The 17385-nt window shown below is 44.5% G+C and overlaps 1 protein-coding gene across 1 annotated transcript in view; it reads left to right on the plus strand.

The window, feature by feature from the left end:
- The window catches only part of LOC311237389 (putative E3 ubiquitin-protein ligase HERC1), a gene marked incomplete at its 5' end in the record, with an annotated part of 186538 nt that overhangs the window by 158960 nt on the left and 10193 nt on the right, over window positions 1-17385 (plus strand). The window contains 7 exon segments of the mRNA XM_084325228.1: window positions 2895-3067; window positions 3598-3767; window positions 10079-10244; window positions 11812-11888; window positions 12595-12847; window positions 13209-13361; window positions 16675-16980. Of these exon segments, the coding sequence (XP_084181354.1) occupies window positions 2895-3067; window positions 3598-3767; window positions 10079-10244; window positions 11812-11888; window positions 12595-12847; window positions 13209-13361; window positions 16675-16980 (1298 nt within the window).

Consider the following 17385-nt stretch of genomic DNA (forward strand, 5'->3'; position numbering starts at 1 on the left):
CACCTCTTTTAAATTCCTCTAGGAGAATCAACTGCCTAAGCTGCTCTCTTGACTCTGCCTTCTGAGAAGTGCACCACCTGTCAAACAGGTTCTCCTTCTCCCTTCCAAATTCAACATAAGACTGCCCCTCCGACCTGCGATAACCTCTAAAACGCTGACGATAGGCCTCGGGGACCAACTCATAAGCCCTCAAAATGGAAGCTTTAACCAGCTCATAATCAGCACTTTGTTCAAGGGACAGAGCAGTGTAGGCTTCTTGTGCCCTACCAACTAAAACACATTGCAGCAGCAGTATCCAGGCGGTATCAGGCCACTTCAATGTGGTTGCCACCCGTTCAAAAAGGGGAAAATATCTTTCCACGTCTTTCTCAAAAAATGGTGGCACCATCATAATATTCCTGCCTACATCAAACCCGAAACGTGACTCTGGATGCAGAGCACCCGCCTGCAAGGCAGCATGCTTATATTCAAGCTCCTTCTGTGCACGCTCGTGCTCCAACAACATTTGTTTCTCCTTAAACTCACGCTCCTCACGCCTCTCTCTCTCCTTAAGCTCACGCTCCTCTCTCCTCTCCTCACGCTCTTGCTCTAGCTGCCTTTCCTTAAACTCCAACTCCCTTATCCTCCACTCACCCTCCACACCAGGTAATAGCGGAGACGCGCCAGACGAAGGAGGCTCCTCCACCCTCTCCTCAAGCACCTGCTCCCTAACGAGTAACACCCTTAACGCACTCAAGGCAGACGGCTTCAAACGTTTCTCCCCTGCAGAAAGCTCTACCCTGTAGTGTACAGCAAGTTCTAGCAGTTGTTCTTTGGAAAACTTCTCTAACAAGTCATGAGACGGGCGATCAACAAAGTCCCTGATGGAAGCCATTGTCACTGAACCAGCCACCCCAAGCTACACACCCTACCTCACAGTCACGAAGAACCACTAACGAACCACGAAGACCCCCCCAACGAACCACTGAAGAACCACGAAGAACCACTGAAGAACCATGAATAATGCTAAATGCCAATAATAACAACCAGAAGGGAACGCGGTGGAAATGTGAGCTCTACGGAGCGCACCTTTCTAGGTTGCAAAAAAATAAAAATAAAAATAAAAAATAAAACACACCCACCCTAAATAGATGTGTCATACCAGGTATGCTCACCAAACACTCAAACAAACAAAATAAATCCAACAAATAATTCCAAACAGGTGCGCCTTCTAACCTGATATGACTACATATGCTTCTACGTCTAAACTGCAGAAAAAACCGGCCCACCACATGTCTACCCTAAGAAACACTAAATCAAGCCCTACCACACTACCTGTGTTTTCCGGCCGCCCTAATCTACCTACCCTTAAACTAATGCCCTGTAGACCTAACCATCTTCAACCACACCTGCTACCAGCCAAAGATCATACTTGACCATCCACCCGTCCAGTACATGATACGGTACCAGACAAGCAGATGGTGCTAATCCCTTCCCTGACTGCCCCAGGAGTATGTGGTGCACAGGACGCTAACCAACAACCAGAAAATAATGTCCCTATCTACATGTGGTGCCCACTAAACTATATATTTTAACAGCATAAGTAGTCACATCAAATTACAAACAAATACGGCATACTCACCTGTTTGACGAAATGGCTCAAGCCCCCACGTTACACCATATGTAACGAACACCACCCAAACCATAATACCATGACACCCTGTGTAACACAAAAAAAAAAAACCAAACAAATTTCTAGGGGTAAATATCCCGGACGAGCGCCCAACTGTTACGACCCTGGCTCATGGGCACGCAACCTATGTGCAAACCGACACCAAAACCCTGTGCTCTAACTCAAAGTGCTACTATATCAAGGAACTATTAATGTAATTGTAAACTAATGTACTAATGTAAACCCAACGGACAAGGACTGGAAGAACCTGACAGCTCTTCCTCTAAGCACCGACCTGCATGTGTGTTACTAGGCCTGGCTTTAAAGCTCCCAGCAGGTAACCAATCAGCACTAATTGGCTAATTGGCAGCCCTCACCTGCATGCCCCGTGACACAGGAGTGATCAGGCCTGCCTGAACAGTGACACAGGAGTGATCAGGCTCCTGGTACATAACATTGGCAAACCCTGTTTAGTAGGTGATGGAACAATCAAGTGTTGTATCTGTTCGTTTTTATTCCACATTCCCCCCGCTGTGTAACTGTGCCCTCTATAGTCATCCCCCTCTCTGTAACTGTGCCCTCTATAGTCATCCCCCAGCTGTGTAACTGTGCCCTCTATAGTCATCCCCCAGCTGTATAACGGTGCCTCCTCTATAGTCCTCCCCCCCGCAGTATAACGGTGCCTCCTCTATAGTCCGTCCTTCCCGCTGTGTAACGGTGCCTCCTCTATAGTCCTCCCCCCCGCAGTATAACGGTGCCTCCTCTATAGTCCGTCCTTCCCGCTGTGTAACGGTGCCTCCTCTATAGTCCTCCCCCCGCTGTATAACGGTGCCTCCTCTATAGTCCTCCCCCCCGCAGTATAACGGTGCCTCCTCTATAGTCCTCCCCCCCGCAGTATAACGGTACCTCCTCTATAGTCCGTCCTTCCCGCTGTATAACGGTGCCTCCTCTATAGTCCTTCCTCCCGCTGTGTAACGGTGCCTCCTCTATAGTCCTCCCCCCCGCTGTATAACGGTGCCTCCTCTATAGTCCTCCCCCCGCAGTATAACGGTGCCTCCTCTACAGTCCTCCCCCCCGCTGTATAACAGTGCCTCCTCTATAGTCCTTCCTCCCGCTGTATAACGGTGCCTCCTCTACAGTCCTCCCCCCCCCGCTGTATAACGGTGCCTCCTCTATAGTCCTTCCTCCGCTGTATAACGGTGCCTCCTCTTTTAGTCACCTCCACTGCTCCTGTGCTCCGCAGGTGCCTCTGTCTCTGGGTTCCAGCTGGGGATGCCCCAGAAGATCCCTCCCCAGTACAACGCTCTGAAGGACTGCAGTCCCGAGGTGCTCAACACTCGCCTCAGGGTGCTCTACCACTTCTCTGACCTCATGTACAAGTCCTGGAGGCTGCTGAACCTGGACCCCAAGAACCAGGTACACCGGCGGCAACAAACAACACATACAGACGAGCACATCTCTCCATACAGTGAAAAAAGAAACACTTAACACATAAAACAAGATTCAAGAGATTCAAGATTCAAGATTGCTTATTGTCATGTGCACAGTTAAACAGACAGTTTGCCGTACAATGAAAATCTTACTTTGCTAGTCCGCCCTTCACACAAAATCACACAATACTTACCAATTTTCGTGAGTGCTAAAAAATAAGGTAAAAAATAAAATAGATTTTTTTTTAAAATGGTATAAGATGTATAACAACCCTCTCCTATAACAAATGCACACAAACACCCACACACACACACACACACACTCATGCATGCTCACACAGACAGGAATGCATGAGCTGTGGTCCATCCTTTGTTCTGCTTCTCTCACCTTGTAACCTTCTTCTCCGCCCCTCCCTCCCTCCCCCCCACTCTCCCTCCCTCCCTCCCTCCCTCCCTCTGCCCCACCCTCCCTCCCTCCCTCTCTCCCTCCGCCCCGCCCTCCCTCCCTCCCTCCAGGTGTCTGCCTCTCGCTACAGCTCAGGGACGTCGGCCATCGTCCAGGGCCAGCTGAGGGGCCTGCTGTCCCCCAAGGTCAACACTCTGCCCCTGGTGCGCTCCATCGGCAGGACCATGACGCAGGGCAAGACCTACGGCCCCCAGATTACCGTGAAGAGGATCTCCACCCGGTAAGGGCTGATCAGTGGATCTCCACCCGGTAAGGGCTGATCAGTGGATCTCCACCCGGTAAGGGCTGATCAGTGGATCTCCACCCGGTAAGGGCTGATCAGTGGATCTATCCACCCGGTAAGGGCTGATCAGAGGATCTATCCACCCGGTAAGGGCTGATCAGAGGATCTATCCACCCGGTAAGGGCTGATCAGAGGATCTATCCACCCGGTAAGGGCTGATCAGAGGATCTATCCACCCGGTAAGGGCTGATCAGTGGATCTCCACCCGGTAAGGGCTGATCAGTGGATCTCCACCCGGTAAGTAAGTAAGTAAGTAAGTAAGTATTTATAAAGCACCTTTCATACATGTCATGTAGCTCAAAGTGCTGTACACAATTATAGGCATATATAACGATAAAAGCAATAAAGTCATAGTGATCAGTTAAGATCAATGTTAAAAATAATAATAATAATAATAATAATAATAATAGTAACGTAAAAATGAAAATAACGTAAAAACAGTCATTTGCTTACCAGTTTGGGAGAATAGGTCCGCACAAACATTTCCGCTCAGTGGCAACCGGAAATGCACTAAACCAATGCACTTGTATGGTAGGTAGCAATGTTTAGGTCTTATAATGCTAGTGTAGTTACGTTTTTATCAGTGGTCATAGTTGGGTCCATAGTGCTTTACCAAGTCCCACGGATCCATCAGTGGCCGTGTATTGTGTGCGTATGTACCCGTTCGCTCATGTGGTCAGTGGCCAGAGTTGGGTCCACAGGACTTATCCAAGTCCCATGGACCCATCAGTGGCCGCGTCTTGTGGTAGAAAGAAAGAAAAAGAAAAACGCATAAAGAAAACAGTCTAAAGTTTGAAAGTTTGGGAGGTCCGCAGAAACACGCCTTCAGCTCAGAAGCTGAGGCGTGTCAAAAACTTTTGAAAAACTGGAGGCGTGTCTCCTATTGTACCCATTCCTTCATCTAAAAAGTTTAAAAGTTTGGGAGGTCCGCAAAAACACGCCTTCAGCTCAGAAGCTGAGGTGTGTCAAAAACGTTTGAAAAACTGGAGGCGTGTCTCCTATTGTACCCATTCCTTCATCTAAAAAGTTTGAAAGTTTGGGAGGTCCGCAAAAACACTCCTTCAGCTCAGAAGCTGAGGCGTGTCAAAAACTTTTGAAAAACTGGAGGCGTGTCTCCTATGTACCCGTTCCTTCATCTAAAAAGTTGGGTCCACAAGGCTTATCCTAGCCTCATGGATCCATCAGGTTTTTCCAAGCCATAACTATTTGTAAGCTAGACTGTATAGGTACGTTTTTAATTTTCCTTTAAAAATGTGTATAGAGCTGGCGTTTCTGATGTGTGTTGGTAGTGTGTTCCATAGTTTTGGGGCATAGTTGGCAAATGCCATACTTCCTATCCTTTTTTGGTTTCTGGGCGTGTCTAGTAAACCTGTAGTGGAAGACCGTAGCGTTCTTGAGGGCAGATAACTAACTAGGGAATTTGCTATGTATTTTGGGCCTTGCTCATTAAGAGCTTTATATGTTAGGAAAAGGACCTTAAAATCAATTCTATGAGTTATTGGAAGCCAGTGCAGAGTGGCCAGGACTGGAGTGATATGTTCTCTTCTCCTTGTATGAGTTAGTAATCGAGCTGCAGAGTTTTGGATAAGCTGAAGCTTCCCAATGGTTGCTTTGGGAAGACCAGTGAACAGTGCATTACAATAGTCAAGCCGACTTGATACAAAAGCATGAATAAGTTTCTCTGCATCCTTTTTATTTACGAAAGGTCTTACTTTCGCTATGTTTCTTAGGTGGAAGAATGACGTTTTCATGGCCTTATTTATATGAGACTTAAAGGTCAGGTCTGAGTCCAAGATGACACCTAGGCTTGTAACCTCAGTCTTTACATAGGATGACAGACTCCCCAGGTTTTTACAAAGCACTTCCCTTTTCGCTTTTGGGCCGATCAATAGGATTTCGGTCTTGCTTTCGTTTAATTTTAGGAAGTTATTGTTCATCCACTTGTTTATTGCTAACAGACAATTTGTAATGGACTGTATGGCTGTAGTGTTATTTGGTTCTGCGGAGATATATAGTTGTGTATCATCAGCATAACTATGGAAGCATACATTGTGGTCTCGAATGATGTCCCCGAGGGGCAGCATATATAGTGAGAAGAGTAATGGACCAAGGCAGCTTCCTTGTGCGACTCCAAAATTGCTGTTATGTTCCTCGGATACATTGTCTCCAAGCTTAACATAGAACCTTCTTCCCTTAATGTATGTTATGAGCCAATTTAGTACATGATCGGAAAAGCCAACCAGTCTTTCTAGACGACTGATCAAGATATTATGGTCAATCGTATCGAACGCTGCACTAAGGTCCAATAGGACAAGAATTGAGACTTTGCCAGCATCGGAGTTTAGCCTGAGGTCGCTAACTATTTTGGTAAGGGCAGTTTCAGTGCTGTGATTTGTTCTGAAACCTGATTGTAGTTCATCCATGATGTTATTATCTTTGAGAAAGGAGTTTATTTGTACTGAGACTATCTTTTCTAATATCTTGCTGATAAATGGAAGGTTCGATATTGGCCTATAGCTTTTTAGTTCGTTTACATCTAAGTTTGTTTTCTTTAGTAGTGGTTTTACTACAGCTGTTTTAAATGCATCTGGAAAAGTGCCTGTTTGAAGAGACATATTTATGATTTCAAGGACATGATTTGAGACACTATCAAACACCCGCTTGAGAAATGCTGTTGGTATAGGATCGAGGCAGGAGGTGGCGGAATTACACTCAGAGACAATCTTACAGAGGTCAGGTAATGTAATACATGTGAATTCCCCCATAGTTATCTCAGGTGGGGTTTCACTCATAGCCAGATCCATATCAGCGGTAATGCTTGCTCTAATCAATGATATTTTTTCATTAAAGAAAACTGCGAACTCTTCACATTTTGTGGCTGATTGCTGCGGTATATGGGGGGGTGGTATGTTAATCAGCCGGTCAATGGTGGAAAAAAGTACCCTCGAGTTACCCATATTTTCTGAGATCATTTTGGAAAAATATTCCTTTCTCGCAAGTTGTATTGCCTTATTGTATGCGCCCATGGCGTCTTTGTATAAATTAAAGTGAGCTGTGAGTTTGAGTTTCCTCCATTTTCGCTCGGCTATCCTACATTTTCTCTTGTTATCTTTAACATTGGTTTTATTTAGCCATGGAGAGATTCTATCAGTTTTTACCTTTTTAACCTTTAGAGGGGCAACAGTATCTAATACGGTTGACAAGGTGTTGTGGAAGTTTTGCACTTGCTGATTTAAGGAGGATTTACTGCATTGGTCGTATGATTTCATCATACTAGAGAATTTTGCTTCAGCTCTAGCGTCCAGAAGCCTTCTGTGAACTAGGAATTCGCTTCTGGTCTTATGTAATATTAGGCTTGTACCATAGAACACACAATAATGGTCAGAAATTGGAATTTGTTTTACTGATATATTCTCAATGTTTAGCCCTGTTGTTATTAGTAGGTCCAGAGTGTTGCCATGTTGGTGGGTGGCCTCGTGAACATGTTGCATCAGTCCAAAACTGTCCAGTAGGTTCAGAAACTCACAACCCCTGGGGTCATCCTTTTTGTTGATATGAATATTTAGATCTCCATTAAGAATGATTCTATCATACCTGGTAATGCAGATCGATATGAGTTCTGAAAATTCCTGTATGAAGAGTGGCGAGTACCTTGGTGGTCGATACAATGTCACACATATTACTGGCATTTCTGTTTTCAATACAATAGCAAGGTATTCAAATGATAAAAATGTTCCCAGGTCAATATCATTGCACACAAATTGAGTGGAGATGATTGCTGCTATTCCTCCTCCCCTCCCACTCTGTCTGTTTGATTGATAGAATTTAAAATTGGAAGGGCAGGTCTCAATCAGTGTTGCTACACCAGTGATATTGTCTAACCATGTCTCTACTAAAAACATACAATGTACACCATGTTTTACTATGAGTTCATTTATCAGAAATGATTTTTGTTTCAGCGCTCTAACGTTGAACAGTGCTAGTTTTAGCTGTACGGGTTCTGTAGTGGGGTGTGAGATAGTCTGTGGTTGAACACTGATATTGATAAGGTTAGATTTACATATGGGACGTGATAATGAGTAATTGATTAGTCTTTTGGTGATCAGAATCGGGATGACACTCAACGTGTTTTTTTGTAGTTTAGGCTGCTTCTGTATATAGTCTACAGAGCTAGATATGGTTGGTTGTCAGGCCAGTGATGCTATACTTTGTATGACGTTATGTATTAGCACATTTACCCCTGATATGTTTGGATGGATGCCATCGGGTCTGTAATGGTCTTTCCTGGACCAGAGCAGATCAAAGTTATTTATATAGCAAAGTCCTATAGTAGTACAGTGGGTCTGTAGCCATTTGTGCAACCAGAACAGACGGCTAAATCGCTCAGATCCACGACCTATGGATGGAATGGGGCCAGACACAATGCATATTTTACCCAGGCTTTCAATAGTGAGTATTAGTGATTCAAAGTCAGATTGGAGTTTAACGGATTGTCTAGCCATTACGTCATTTGCTCCGATATGAATAATAACTGTGTGGGCGGACGGATATCTCTCGATGATTTCGGGAGTACACTCCAGTAAGTCAGTTACTTTTAAACCGGAAAAACAATACGTAATGCCGTGTGGTATTTGCAAAAACCTGGTGATGGAATCTCCGATGAGTAGGATCTCTGGCTGTTCCTGGATGCATTCCCCGTCGTAGATGGCCAGGTTTCTATGGTGAAAAGCCGCAGGAGTAGCGTCTGCATTGCTGGCGGAGTTAGACGGCTGGTCGGGCAGCAGCGCCGTGAGGAGGGGCTCATTCACAGCGGCATTTCCATCGATGACACTCGCCGTTTGAATGATCATCCTGTTATGTGCTGCAGAGCACCGCAGACGAGGGCGTTTAAACTTTGGGGAGTCGGACCCATCGCGTGAGTCTGGGGAGCTTGGCGATGCGAGAGCAAACAGGGCAGAGCGCTTTCTAAGGTAAGGGCTGATCAGAGGATCTATCCACCCGGTAAGGGCTGATCAGAGGATCTATCCACCCGGTAAGGGCTGATCAGAGGATCTATCCACCCGGTAAGGGCTGATCAGAGGATCTATCCACCCGGTAAGGGCTGATCAGAGGATCTATCCACCCGGTAAGGGCTGATCAGTGGATCTCCACTGAGCTGGCGGATATATTATCCATTAAAAAAGGATTCAGGAAGTTTGGGTGGGGGGGGGCTGGGGGGGTATACACATAATAGAGCAATTCTAGGTTTTTTGATTAAAAATATCCTCATTTAGCCTCATGGAAATTACCGTACTTTTCGCACTATAAGCCGCACCTGACTATAAGCCGCAGCAGCTAAATTGAATGATGTGTACATATATAAGCCGCACTGGACTATAAGCCGCAGGTGTTTTAATGTTTAATTACCATATGCAATTAGCATTGGGACACAATACTGTCGGACAAATAACAAGAATTAACTCATTTACAAGTTGTATTAAGTTTAGCAAATAAGGGAACAGATAAATAACATTTCAATGCAGTCAAAAAAGCTATATTTTGATTTTTACATTTTCGGGTTTGGTCACGTCGAGTCACATATAAGCCGCACCGTTATATAAGCCGCAGGGTAGAAAAATGGGGGAAAAAGCCGCGGCTTATAGTCCGAAAAGTACGGTAAGTTGAATTGTAACACTGCACTGTGCGTTCAATGTGCCAAATGCTCCTCCATTAACCCTTTCACTGCCACACTACCAAAAGGTTAACCCTTTCACTGCGACAATACACAGAAGGCGACCGTCGGTTGTGTGATAGTAAGGGTTAAAACCCTGATCTCCAACCTTTGTCAATCAAGTTGTACGTGTTTTAATTGATTTGTTATCTTTGCTTTTTGCCTCGTCTTATAGTTCTGACTTCATATGCCTTTCTTTGCTCATTTCTGTATGTACACTCTACGTGACTATAAATGAGGGAAACCTCAGTTGCTTTTCGAGTTTAAATAAAGGTTTGAAATTAAATTAAATATATGACCTTAACAAAGGGAGTGGTTCTTAAGAAGAAAAGTGTTTTACACAGGAAAGCGGTGCAGTAGTGGGGTCGATGTTTATACCATGCACTAGAAATAACTAAGGTGAAACGATGAGGAGCTGCTTAACAATCTGAATGATATTGCTTTCAGTTTTTTAAATTTTATTTAAATACATTTTTTGGTAAGATGTCAGATACTCTGTGCGATGTCTAAATTGTTCCTCTCCCTCTCCCACACATAGGGGTCGCTCCAGCAAGCCCATCTTTGTGCAGATCGCCAAGCAGGTGGTGAGCCTTAATCCCCTGGAACTGCGCCTGCCTTCGCGAGCCTGGAAGGTCAAGCTGGTCGGGGAGGGAGCCGACGACGCCGGCGGGGTGTTTGACGACACCATCACGGAGATGTGCCAGGTAGGAGAACAAGCCTCGCAGGGTGGTGTTCACATTACAGGCGACACCGAGCTACACGACGGGGCCGAGGATGGCCAGCCTCCACGTGTCCTCCCAAGGCTCCCGTCCAAGGGCTGCTTTGGTCGTCCGTGGACGTATTCACTGTGGTCAGGAGCTTGTCTGATGATGATGAAGGCTGGGCGCCGAAACGTCTGTGAATCAATCTGTCAAGAATGAGAAATGAGTGTACGCACGGTCGCAAAGGGTCAAAGCTTTTTTCAGAAATATGCTGGGAATTCTGCCATGGGAAGTTAAGCTTGGCAATTTAGGATTCTCCCCCCCCCCCCCCACATGATAGGGCACTTCTAGGTTTTATGTTTTGATTAAAATATCCCCATTTATGCCTCATGGAGATTCTGTTGAACTGCAACCCCACACTGGTCAATGTGCCAAACGCTCCTCCATGATGCCAGCATCCCATTTAGTGGGGATTGAGTAGAATTACAACCCTCTGTCTGCACAGTGCATTCTCCAATCACATAATATAATACTGTGTAAAGAGTCAAGTCATTTAATTAAAAACTAAATTGTAGATTTGTATTTCTATTTGAAGGGTTTCTAATTATGTCTGCTTATGATATGGTAAAGGTTTAATGTTTCTGTATAATGACTCTGTAAATAGAGTCGAATACAGCCTGTTCAAATAACGCCTGTGTTTCTATTTCGTTTTTTGTTAATTCCTATATATTCTTGTTAATTCCCATGGAAAGTTTTTACCTTTGAATATTCCTGAAATATTGCAACCCTAAGTGTGCCTCTATTCTCCACAATTTGCATAAACTTGTCTCCATAAAATACGCTTTACATTACATATACATTATACATTCTATCTTTACATTTTCTTCCCGCGGGACTCCATTTTACGTTGAATAAGCTCCACCAATGGTAGCCACTCGCTGGAAAAGTTGAGTTGAGTTTATTTTATCTCGAACAATCAACCATATAAAAAACACAATAAAAATGATAAACTAAAGAAACAAATTTTAAATAAAATCTTACATTCTTCATTAAATGATAAACAAATGAGTTTGACAAGGAGCAGAAGGAAGCAAATGCTTATCTAGTCCTGCCCCTTCCTCACAATATCATACATAAAACTAGAAATAAAATATATAAAATAACTATTTTAGAGCTCTTCGTTTTTGTACTCATCAATGAGAGTTTTCCTAAATCTATTTTTGAACTGTACAATGTTCTTGCTAATTTTTGTTTCTTCATCTAAGCCATTCCACAGGATTACACCACAAACTGAAATACCGGTACACAAACCTTTAAGAGTAGTGCGGGACATAGGGTTGTTTTAAATTATATAAAAGTGAATTATTTGGTGATGTTCTGAAAGATAAGTCGGGTTCTAAAGTTCTATCAACTGTCTGAAAGTGAGCATTAGTTTCTCCTCGAGTTCTGGATTCATCATCTTCGGTGGATCCAAACCTTCAGGAAAACAGGATGAAGAAATGGTGAGAAAACCTTCTGGTAATGGATGATTCTGTGCATTCATGTGTGTGTGTGTTTCTGTTCTCTCCAGGAGTTGCAGTCTGCTGTGGTGGACCTTCTTATTCACACCCCTAACAGCTCTACTGATGTAGGCAGCAACACAGACAGGTACACCTCACTCCTACATGAGAATCTACTCACGTCTGTTTGATAAAGTATACAAAACCTTTCATATGTGACCATGAAAGGCTTATAGACACCAACCATGAATGAATTAAGGAATGAACGATTTATATTTTCGAACAAGTATAAAAACATATAAAATATATCTGTTATTTGACATAATACAAAAGATAATAAAAAAAGACAACATAAAGAGAAACAGATAAACAAATCATAGTTTACCCTGTTCGAAAAAAGAGAAGAGGTATACACTTTTTAATTCCTACCCCTTTTTAACTATCATAAATGATCATTTAATCTATTGTTAATTATATGTATAAACGCTGTATCTCTATACAATCCAATACATTTATATAAATATACCTATAAATATGTAATATATTATATATATACTAAATAAATACCATATGATGTACATAATTTCTTCTTTTTTTTTATTTACATCTTACACATACTCCCAATCAACACACTTCCTCTTCCAGATACCCATTTAAGAAAGATTTTTTGTACATCTTTTTAAACTGATTTATGTTAGTACTCTGTTTTAGCTCTAACTCCAGACTGTTCCACAAGTCCACCCCACAGATGGACCATAGTTAATGCATTCACTCCCCCAAGTTTGACCCACATTTTCCCCCCAAATGTTAAACTGTGTTACGTTTGCCCACACACACACACTGCACTCTGCTAGGTTCCTGCTGAACCCGGCAGCCGCCTCGGAGGACCACATGGTCCAGTTCCGTTTCCTGGGCATCCTGATGGCGGTGGCCATCCGCACCAAGAAGCCCCTGGACCTCCACCTGGCGCCCTGGGTGTGGAAGCAGCTGTGCTCCATCCCCCTGGGGGGGCCCGACCTGGAGGAGGTGGACCTGCTCACCTACCGCTCCCTCCACGGCATCCTGCACCTGGACAACACGGGCATCACCGAGGAGAACTTCACTGTGGTGAGATACACCGGGATGTGTGCCTGGTGCCAGTGTATGGCAGCCATTGAGCCTGCGTAGCCCAAGGTTGGGTGCTACCAGTGGTTGTGAAGGAGGACATTTCCACCCTACATTGTGGGGAGCGCTTTGAGTGTCTAGAAAAGCGCTCTATAAATGTAATGAATTATTATTATTATTATTATTATTATTATTATTATTATTATTATTATTATTATTATTAGCACAGACCACGTTGTTGTTGTAGTTGCTGCTGCTGTGCATCTGCACACTAGGCAGAGAGCAGCTATTTTTAAACCAACATGCATTACGTTCTGTGTTCTGCCAGCACTCTAATCCTACTCCCCCTCCACTCTCCCCTCAGATGATCCCACTGGACTCGTTCGTGGCCCACAGTGCCGACGGAAAGCTGGTGCCCGTGATCCCCGGAGGTCGCAACGTCTCCCTGACCTTCGCCAACCGGACGGAGTACGTGGAGAAAGCTCTGGAGTACCGGCTGCACGAGATGGACTCCCAGGTTCAGTGGATTTTTATTCTTATATTCTTATATATATATACTGTAATTTTCGGACTATAAGGCGCACCTGAATATAAGCCACAGGTGTTTTAATGTTTAATTACCATATGTAAGGGTTCGTGCACAGAGGGGATTGTCGGGAAAGAGATAGCCGTTTGAGGAAGCTCCCATTTATTAACATTTTTGTTTAAACAGTAACGTTACTAACGTTAGCTCACGGAACGATAGCTAGTTAGCCAACGCTAGCCAGCACCTGCAAAAACAAATGCCAAACTGATGATATCAGACGTTGATATCAGGAGCTATCAGTAGCTAGCCAGCTAGATAACGTTAGACAATGCCTCATGTATTAAACTAAAGTGAATAATTGACTGGGTCATTTTGTTTAATGCTTCAGTTATGTTGAAAGAGGAGCTCTGAGCTGCTCATGCACTCGACTCTTGCCGTAAGGGTTTGTTGACATGGGTCTGTGAGGGGGAGGAGGAGGGGCAAGGCGTGCACTGCTGCAGCAGCTGTGTGCCTGTGAGAGAAGAGCGAGTCAGAGTTAAAGGTGGTGGACTGTAACCTGTAAAATCCATAGATTTAGGAGGTCCCCTAGTGGCTGTTAGCTGTAAAAATCCATAGATTAGCCGCACCGTTATATAAGCCGCAGGGTCGAAAAATGGGAAAAAAGGCGCGGCTTATAGTCCGAGAATTACGGTATATATATTAGGCCTGTCCCGGACTAAGGATTTATATAGACGACTTTGATTGGCCAAAAGTTGCCGATAGTCGACTAGTAGTGGACTACCCCCCACCCGAATGCTAATTTTTTTTTTTAATAAATATTATTATTAAAAAAAAATTCTATCACTCCATTTGGGCTGTGGGGGCTGCTTAACACTATGGCGACCGGAGCCCTGTGGCGATTTAGGCCTCAGAGGACAGAGGATTATAAACAAACCGATGTAAGAGATATATATATCATTTATAGTATTGCTATCTGTCCATTCTCATTGTCACTTGAGTGCATAAACCATGCCTTCATAATGGCTTAAAGAAAAAAAAATCCATTGGTTGGTTGTCATTTTATAGCGTTGTGAATATAAGGTATATCGCGCTTTTCGTCTAGGCTTTTCTGCAGGAGGCTGCAAAAAAGGCTAAATGTTGGCGCCGTTATATCCAACGCCATTTCTGCTGTATATATACAAATGAAATAAAACAAACTGCGTAGCATCCGGACTATTACAGAGCATCTATGGATGAAATGGGGGCAGCGGGGAACGCCGATCAGTATTATTGATTAGCAATAGAGTGTGCGTTCAGATAGCCAATGTCAGTAGTCTATCACGTTAGGTTATGAAACAATGTCCAATCCAGCTGTAATTTGGGGTAATATTATCCTACCGTCAGGCCATTCTGATTCTGGTAGATCGATATGAACATTGGCTAATCATAAATCCCATTATTCCACGCTGAAGAATACGTTCGGCAAGCTGATCAAAGATGGAGGGTCTTCGTTTGGAATCAAGGCTCTATGATCCGCCCACAGGACTGTAAAAGCAATTTTCTTTTAAATCCCATAATGATACTGCAGTGGAGCGATGGCGCCCCTAAGCGGATCTGGCCGGTACTGCATGTTTCGAAAATCAAATATGTGGAAAGATCCTGCAAGTGAATCGGGGACCTAATAAGCGTTATAAATATGGAATAAAACAATAACAACTTGCCACAAGTATATACGTGGCTCTGGTCCACAACGCATGGAATCGAAACACGTATATACTCGTGAACGGACGCCATAGTGTTAATGTCTGAAGGAGTCGACTGAAGGCTTCTTGTCCTCTGCGAAACCAAGCAATTGGTCCACTGATGGATACCTCTTGATATTTGTCTAGTGTGTTCATTAGATGGGTGAAATCTTCTCTTTCAGTGCCTCTGTGCCCATTTTCTTAGGCAGTTAGCCTCGCTGGTATGAGCACCATTAGCCTTAGCAACGCTTCTAGGCCTGCTTTTGGAAAGAATGATAATTATTTTTTTACTAAGATCATGATGTTGGCAGTCGACTACGGCTCCTTTCGATCGATTAGTCGACTATTCGACTAGTCGAGGTCAGCCCTAATATATATAAAGGCAATATGACGGCACTGAGTGGACCTGCTGGTCATTTGCGTCTGTGAACGGTTGACTGCGTGCGGTAGGTACAGTGTCTCCGAGCCTGGCCCGCAACGGAAGGGCAAACACCGGCACAGACTGTTCTCAGGGGCAGTCGCATTCACCGGTCATTCAATGTGATTGTGAGTCACCTGGGGTCGTTATCCCTGTGACTGATTGTGTCACGCCCAAAAACAGATGGTTAAAAACCGTCTACTGTACCTCTCTCTCTCTCTCTCTCTCTCTCTCTCTCTCTCTCTCTCTCTCTCTCTCTCTCTCTCTCTCTCTCTCTCTCTCTCTCTCTCTCTCTCTCTCTGTCTGTCTGTCTGTCTGTCTGTCTGTCTGTCTGTCTGTCTGTCTGTCTGTCCTGTCTGTCTGTCTGTCTGTCTGTCTGTCTGTCCTCTCTCGCTCTCTGTCTATCTCTTTCTCTGTATCTCTTCCTCTGTCTTTCTCTCTGTCTCTCTCTCTGTCTCTCCTCTGTATGTCTCTTTCTCTCTCTCTCTCTCTCCTCCTCTCTCTCTCTCTCTCTCTCTCTCTCTCTCTCTCTCTCCTCTCTCTCTCTCTCTCTCTCTCTCTGTCTTTCTCTGTATCTGTCTCTCTGTCTCTCTCTCTTTCTCTGTATCTCTATCTGTCTCTCTCTCTGTCTCTCTCTATCTCTCTCTCTCTCTCTCTCTCTCTCTCTCTTTCTCTGTATCTCTCTCTCTGTCTCTCTCTCTTTCTCTCTCTCTCCTCTCTCTCTCTCCTCTCCTCTCTCTCTCTCTCTCTCTCTCTCTCTCTTTCTCTCTCTCTCTCTCTGTCTATCTCTCTCTGTCTATCTTTCTCTGTATCTCTCTCTCTGTCTCTCTCTCTCCTCTCTCTCTCTCTCTCTCTCTCTCTCTCTCTCTCTCTCTCTCTCTCTCTCTCTCTCTCTCTCTCTCTGTCTCTGTCTATCTCTCTCTCTCTCTCTCTCTCTCTCTCTCTCTCTGTCTCTCTTTCTCTCTCTCTCTCTGTCTGTCTCTCTCTGTCTCTGTCTCTCTCTCTCTCTCTCTTCTCTCTCTCTCTCTCTCTCTCTCTCTCTCTCTCTCTTCTCTCCTCTCTCTCTCTCTCTCTCTCTCTCTCTCTTGTGATAGCTACACGCCCTCTCCCTCCCCTCTCGTGGCGGTAAAGCGGTGTTAACACACTGTTTGTCCCGGGTGTCCAGGTGGCGTCCGTCAGGGAGGGCATGTCCACCATCATCCCCGTGCCCCTCCTCTCCCTGCTGACGGCGCGGCAGCTGGAGCAGCTGGTCTGCGGTCTGCCCGAGGTCTCCGTGGAGATGCTGAAGAAGGTGGTGCGCTACCGCGACATCACCGACAGCCACCAGCTGATTGGCTGGCTGTGGCAGAGCCTGGAGGAGTTCACCAATGAGGAGCGGGTGCTCTTCCTGCGCTTCGTCTCCGGCCGCTCCAGGCTGCCGTCCAACCCGGCGGACATCACGCAGAAGTTCCAGATCATCAAGGTGGACAGGGTGAGGACCTTTTTAATGATGAGCACCTCTTATTTGATTACAAGCGCCTGTTGTTTGCCTCCCAAGATGGCCTCTCTGATTTGTTAATTCTCTGGGAATCATTTCAGTACATCTCAAAACTTCTTGCACCAGGGTTTGGGTTTTTGAGCTATAGGAAGTAGAAATGATTAGTGTGTATTAGCTGATAGTGGAGGTCAATGGAAAAAGAAAACCATTGAAGGGGACATATTATCAATCCTTTCAACAATATTATATCAAATCAAGTCAAATGTATTTGTATAATGTAATCACAACAAATTGCCCCCATGGGCTTCACAGATCAAGAAGACAAGTCACAATAGATCCACAACAAAAACCACCATCAAATCCACAATTCTGCAACACCCCCAGGCGTTCCCCAGTGAA

This window comes from Notolepis coatsorum (assembly GCF_963971535.1).
Source record: "Notolepis coatsorum genome assembly, chromosome: 11".
Lineage (NCBI taxonomy): Eukaryota > Metazoa > Chordata > Actinopteri > Aulopiformes > Paralepididae > Notolepis > Notolepis coatsorum.